Source organism: Dasypus novemcinctus, chromosome 24, assembly GCF_030445035.2.
Source record: "Dasypus novemcinctus isolate mDasNov1 chromosome 24, mDasNov1.1.hap2, whole genome shotgun sequence".
NCBI lineage: Eukaryota > Metazoa > Chordata > Mammalia > Cingulata > Dasypodidae > Dasypus > Dasypus novemcinctus.
The window spans coordinates 2,331,192-2,338,452 of record NC_080696.1 but is presented as its reverse complement, the minus strand read 5'-3'; the positions used below and the strand labels follow the sequence as shown (position 1 = coordinate 2,338,452).

The 7,261-nt window shown below is 45.2% G+C and overlaps 1 protein-coding gene across 1 annotated transcript in view; it reads left to right on the top strand.

Moving 5' to 3' along the window:
* The first annotated feature begins 1,768 nt into the window (after positions 1–1,768).
* DNAAF9 (dynein axonemal assembly factor 9) overlaps positions 1,769–7,261 on the top strand; it is a 131,188-nt gene continuing 125,695 nt past the window's right edge. The window contains exon 1 of the mRNA XM_058287457.2: positions 1,769–1,831. Within this exon, the coding sequence (XP_058143440.2) occupies positions 1,769–1,831 (63 nt within the window). The remainder of the gene's footprint in view (positions 1,832–7,261) is intronic.

Sequence of the window (7,261 nt, the reverse complement as noted above, 5' to 3'; positions counted from 1 at the left end):
TCTTGGTGTGTATGTGTAAGCATTTCTGCATGTGTGTACAGGTACACAGCCATGTACACCTCCTGGCATGTACGTGTAAGTGTTTCTGCATGTATGTACTGGTGTATATGTGTAGGCATTCATGTATCCCCCTTGGCAGGAAAGTCCTGGCTGTATTATTTAAATACCTTCAAGTTTACCAGGTAATGCCGAACAGTTTTCTAAAATAGTTGCAGTAATGTACATACCCACTAAATGTGAGAATTAAAGTCGGTCCACATGCTCACTTACATTTACTCTTCTAAGGCTTTTTAGTTCTTTAGATCTGATGGGTATGTAATTCTATCTTGTACTTTTAATTTGCAATTCTCTGGTTACAAACAAGGCTAGTCCTTTGGTTTACATCTCTTGAATTGTGTGTTTTTATTACGTGGCCATTTTATTATTGGGTTATCTGTTTATTTATATTGATTTGTAGGAGTTCTTTATGTAACCTAGCTACTAGTCCTTTCACAGTTGTTTAATAGAACTTTTTTTCCCACCTGTGGCTTTATTCACTTCTTTGTGGTACCTTTTTTTTACCCCACCTCTCTGAGATGGCACCCTTGCCTGTCTGCCTCTTGTTTCTGTTTGTTGTCTGCTTGCTATGTCTGCTCATTGTCTGCTCATTGTATACGCTCACTGTGTCTGTTGTCTGCTCATCTTCTTTTGGAGGCATCAGAACCAAATCCAGGAACTCCCATGTGAGAGGCATGTGCCCACAACACAACAAGCAGACTCAACAAGCAGGGATGGTTGTGGTATCTTTTAACGTAGAAAGTTCTTAATTCTAATGTAATCATATTCATGCCTCTTTTCCTTTATGGGCAGTGTTTTACGTGACACTGTGGTCCACCAGTCGGGGCTTTTGGCAGTCAGGTGACCAATGGAGTGTTAGGTTCATCTCGCAGTGGGTCCAGTGGGCTCAACAACGTGGACTTCCCCTCGCCAAGGCCAACCTGGCCACAGCCACTGCGGAGAGTCCAAGCCGCCAGCCCCAGAGACCCACACTAGACCCTGATACGGCACCATTCCCTGAGATGACCAGCCTGCTACCTGGTGGCAGGTTGATTACATTTGACCACTTCCACCAGGGAAGGGGCAGCAATTTGTTCTAATTGGGATAGACACATACTCTATTTATGGGTTTACCTTCCCTACACGCAATGCTTCTTCCAAACTACCATCCGTGGACTTACGTCATAGACATTGCCATGGCACTCCACACGGCATTGCTTCTGATCAAGGGCCCGACCCATTTCAGAGCAAATGATGTGTGGGAAGGGGCACGTGCCCGTGGAACTCCCTGGTCTCACCATGGTCCCCGTCACCCTGAAGCAGCTGGATCGACAGAACGGTGGAATGGCCTTTTGAAGACTTAATTATAGCACCAACTAGGTGGCAACACCTTGCAGGGCTGGGGCGGTGTTCTCCAGAAGGCTGTGTATGCTCTAAATCAGAGTCCACTCTATGGTGCTGTTTCTCCCTTAGCCAGGATTCACAGGTCCAGGAATCAACGGGTAGAAATGAGAGTGGCCCCACTCGTTATTACCCCTAGTGACCCACTAGGAAAACTTTTGCTTCCTGTCCCTGCAACCTTAAATTCTGCTGGTCTATAGGTCTTAGTTCCAAAAGGAGGGGTGCTCTCACCAGGGAACACACAATGATTTCATGGAACTGCAAGTTAAGACTGCCATCTGGGCATTTTGGGCTCCTCACGCCTCTAAATCAACAGGCAACAAAGAGAATCATGGTACTGGCTGGGGTGATTGATCCTATCCAGGGGAAATATGACTGCATCTGCACCATGGAGGTAAAGAAGAGTTTGCCTGGAATACTCCTAGTACTGCCATGCCCTGTGATTAAAGTCAAGGGAAAACTGCAACAACCCAAACCAGACAGGACTAACAATGGCCCAGAATCTTCAGGAGTGAAGGTTGGGTCATCCCACCAGGTGAAGATCCATGGCCAGCCAAGTGCTTGCTGAGGGTAATGGGAACGTGGAATAGATTGTGGAAGAAGGTAGCGATAAATATGAACTATAGCCATATGACCAGTTACAAAAACAGACTGTACTGGTCATGAATATTGCTTCCTTGTTTTATTATGAGTATGATTATTTATGTACGTAAAAGAAATATGTTTGTTTTCTACAATATCTTATGCCCTTATCATATGACATAAGTTGCATTCGTTTCATGCTGTAATATTTAAATTATAGGAAATCAAGTTTAGGAGTGAATATTACCCAAGGACTTGTACCCTATTCTTGAGAGATTTAGTGCATTTTTGTTGTATGCAGGACAGCTGTGTATTGTTAGGCAAAAAAATGTCTTTTTTTTTTTTTAAGATTTATTTATTTCCCCTTCCCCTACTCCCACCCCGCTGTTTTTGCTGTCTGTGTTGTCTTCTCTTCTCATTTTCTCTCCTCTAGGATTCACCGGGATTCGATCCTGGAGACCCCTGATGTGGAGAGAGGTTCCCTGTCAGTTGCACCACCTCAGCTCCTGGCTTCTGCTGCACTTCACCTTGACTCTCCCCTTGTCTCTCTTTTGATGCGTCATCATCTTGCTGCAGGACCACTTGTGCGGGCACTGGCTCACCATGTGGGCACTGGCTCACCACGTGGGCACTCACGCAGGCACTGGCTCACCATGCGGGCAATCACACAACACTGGCTTGCCTTGCAGTCACACTCTCTCTTCTTCTTTTTCATCAGGAGGCCCCATGGATCGAACCTAGGTCCTCCCATATGGCGGGCGGAAGCTCTGTCCCTTGAGCCACATGCACTTTCCTGTTACTGTTTGTTGGATTTAGATGTTAAGTGAGGTCTGAGGTGATATGTATAGCTGCTAAGTTGACCAGGGGTGGACGGGGGGATGCTTAGGTTCATGTGGCAACTTAGTCAGATAATGGTGCCCAGTTGTTTGGTCAAGCGAGCACTGGGCCGGTTGTTAATGTGAGGACATTTTGTGGACTTAAGTCATCAGTGAGCATAGTGTATCTACGGCTGATTTCATCTACAGTCACTGAGGAGATTGCATTCAGCAATGAGAGACATCTCATCCAATCAGTTGTGGCTTTAAAAGGCGCCATGGTTACAGCAGTCAAGAGAGAGAATTCCCATCTCTTCTTCAGACAAACGTCTCCTCAGGAATTCCTCAGAAACCTTTATTGGAGTTCCGAGCTTGCAGCCTGCCCTACAAAATTTTGACTTGTGCAGCCCCACAGTCGCATGAGACAAATTTTATAAATCTCACATTTCGGATATGTCCTGTTGCTTCTGTCTCCCTAGGGAACCCTCCTTAATACATACAGCTCAACGAGGCCTCACAAAATGAAGGCTTTCCTGAGGAACTACCCGGTCAGACCCGCCCATGTCTTCTTCCAAGTAGACCCCCTTCTTGCCTCCCCAGAGGCAACGTCTATCCTGACTTCCGACTCTATGGATCGGTTTCACATCTGAAACGTCACGTAAGTGGGGCCAGTCAGAAAGGATGGAAAGAGAAAGGGAAAACCAGGCCAGCAGAGGCCCACTGATTTCTTTTGTCTGCTTCTTCTGTTATTTTCTGAGAAAAGGATGTTAAAATGTCTCACCATGACTGTGGACATATCTAATTCTTCTCCTAGTACTGTCAACTTAGTTTTTTATATTGAGCACCATATTATTAGGGGCCAACAAATTTAGAATTACTCCATGTTCCTGGCAAATTGGCCATTTTATCATTATGAAATTATTTTCATAGTAATTTCTTTATTTCTAGAATTACCTTTATTTCTAGAAATTTTATTTGCCATAGGCTATTTTGTCTAATAATAGCTATATTAGCTTTCTTTCTGTTAGTGTTTGTGTGGTATGTATTTCCCATCCTTTTAATTCAACATTTCTATATTCTTATATTTTATATGTATCTCTTATTAACTATGTATTACTTGCATTTTTAAGAAATCCAGTTTCGCTGTATTTGTCTTTTTTCCACTATATTTTACTTTCAACTGAGTTATATGGTGCTTTACATTTAATATAATTATTGATATATATGAGTTTAAATCTACCCACTATGGATTCCTATTTCTCTCAGTTCTTCTAGTACCTTTTGTCTCTCCTTTCTTTTCTTTGATTAAGTACTCTTTTTTATTCCATTTTTGTCTCTGTTAGTTTGGAAGTTAAACAATCTTTTTCCACTAATTTAGCAGTTACCCTAGAGACATTAGGACAGCACTCATTGACACATTAAAATCTAATGTGAACTTATACTTTAACCCTTCTTCCAGACAATGCAAGAAACTTAGAACATTTAAAATTCATTTATCTACTCCTTATTTACATGTCATTGTTGCCATGAATTTTAATTCTATATATACATGTGGGTTTTAAATCAACAAAACATCATTACTATCATTTTATATTATTGATGTACATTTATATTTACCCAAATATTTTCCATTTTTATTACTCTGTTCCTTTCTGCACCTCCATTCTTCTATACTGGGATCATATTCTTTCTGTCTGAAGTACACTGTTTATAATTTTATTTACTGAGGATGTGTAGTTGACAAATTATCTCCATTTCTGGATTTTGAGATACTTTTATTTTATCTTTATTGCAAAGCATAGTTTTGCTGGGTATGAAATTCTAGGTGACAGTGATTTTCTTTCAGCACATTGAAAATATTCAAATGTCTTGTGGCTTCTGTTGTTTCTGTTAAGAAGTCAGTCAATGGTAGAATTATTGCTTTTTAAAGGGTAGGTTACCTTTTTCTCCAGCAACTTTTAAGCCACTTTATCCACTCCTAGACAATTTCTTCCCTCCATCTTCCCATCTCATCTCTCTCTCTCCTCCTCCTCCCTCCCTCCTTCCCTCTCTCTTTCGCTCCCTCCTCCTCTCCTGCTCCCTTTCTCTCTACCTCTGAACTTTTGTTAATCTGGCAACTGGTGTTGTAGGGGTGCCAGGTGCCTGTCTGCGCCCACGCCGTCCTCCCCGCCCTCCTGTAAGTGGGCTGAGCCTCTCGGGATCCTCAGGCGGCCCTGTGGCACTAGGGGACAGGCTGGCGTCCTTGCCCTGCTCCTCGGCGGTGCCTCCGCTGGCACTGGGCCTCCCGCCTGGCGGCCCCATCACTGTCTCGGCTCCTGCGCCCGGGTCCTGGCCTCCAGAGCATCACCGCAAACCTTCCTTTTCCAGTCGCAGAGAAGGTGGCAGCTTCTGCGACAGCCAGTCTCTGAATGCCTCTGCTTGCTTCCTGCAGCCACTCAGCCCCTGGTACATTTAATTCCCGGAATTCACTTTCTCTGTTGCCCTGCACTGCTTGGGATCTGCTTTTCTGTCTGGACTCTGATAGAGAAGAGAGAGGGGAATTGAACCTCCTGTGCTGTTCCTCTAATTATATTATTATATCTCTATTTTTCATCTCTTTGTCTCTTTGTCCTTTCTGGGGACATTTTTTCAATGTCACCTTTCAACTCTTTTATTTTTTTTAATTTTCAGGCATAAAATTTTAATTTCCAAAATCTCTTTCCATGCTCTTTGCTTACTCACCCTTGGGTGACTGTGCCCTCTGCGTGTGTGCCTGAACTAGAGCTTTGTGCCTGTGCACAGAGCTTGGTGGTCTGACAGTAAGGGACCAGACAGGAGCCTGACAGCTTCATTGCGGGTGCCCCAAATGCCAGTTTCTGCAGATACTTTCTTTGGCCTGGTCATTGCTCTAGAGAAGGCGCCTGCCTTCCGCCTCTGGGAGGAGGAGTGTGTGTGAGTGAGAGGGGCTGTGGGTGTGGTGGGACCTGCCGGGCTCAGAGCAGGGGACGCGGCCAGGTCTCGCTGAGGACGCAGCCCTCACTCCGTGCCCCAGGGCCCGCTCCGGCAGCCCCGGTCCAGCTGATCTCCCTAAACCTGGTGCTGTGGCTTCCCGCCCCTCCACGTGGCACACTGGTTTCTGTCCTGGCAGAGGAGAGCCAGGACTTTCCCTCTGTCCTCTCATTTCAGCTTCGGCACTCGCCCGACCTCAGGGGCTGAGAAAACTGAGACCGATGTTAAAGGGCATAATTCTGAAACCAAGAGATTGTGAGCATCTTTTGAAGTTTTGTTTAACATTAGGGAAGGAACCAATAGTTAGATGAAAGAATCTGGTTTGGGAGAGCAGATGCGGCTCAGTGGTTGAGCAACTACTTCCCACGTACTAAGTCCTGGGTTCAATCTCTGGTACCTCCTTAAAAAAAAAAAAAAAGAATCTGCTTTGCCAGTGCTAGAAGAGCAGATGTGAGTATATGTATCTATGTGTGTGTGAGGTTGCGGCTCGCTGGGTGAGGAGTCCGCAGAGGGGCCGCAGGCAAGTAACGACGAGGGGAAGAACCCACACGGAGACAAGGCTGATGGCGCAGGTCTGATTTAATGAGGAAGTGCTTGACAATATAGGCCCGAGGGAATGGGGGTGGGGCTAGCATGGGGTGAGAGCGGATTGGTGCGCACGGGCAGAATACCCTTATATGGCCAGGAGATGCAGCACTGCAGACTAGTGGGTGGAGACGGGGCAGAGGTGGGCCGGCGAGGGGGCATGGCCGGGGGCAATGTGAGGGCGGAGTCACCCGTACCAGGCGGAGGGCGTAGTCACCCATTCCCGCCACCCCTCCCGGGCAGCTGTGGCACCTTACAGCTGCCCCGGGCTGGCCACAGAGGTTAACCATACCTCGGCCTGCTTCCTCTCCTCATGTGTGTATGCAAAAACACATGGAACCAGAGTTAATGGAAGGAATTCCAATGACAATTTGCTAGGTCACTTTCAAGACTGGTTAACTATCTACAGGTAAATAAAACACTGAACTACTGAACTACTAAACTAGGCTATAGAATCATAGCAACTTACTGGTTTAGAGGGTAAACTATAACTTTGTAGGACCATGAAACTGTCTGCCCCCCCCCCATCAGCTGTGGATTAGCTACGTTGTGGTGATGCGATTACATTCCTCAAGAGCATCAGATGGGGTAAATTCCCAAAATACAAGGTTCTGTTTTTATTCCACCAGAGCTGTGACATCACCCCTTGTGATAGCAAGACTCAGGTGATCATCATTTTTCCTTTTTACCCCCAAGTTTGGTATCACTTTCTTTTTCTCACCTATGTCAGGTGAGACCTTCTAAAATGTTCTTGACATCACTAGCCCAGTCTTGCTTCGATGGCTGTTCTTTTTGTCCTTGGGGTTGTATGTTTTACTTTTTAAAAAAATTTACTGCTATTTTAATGAGGTTTT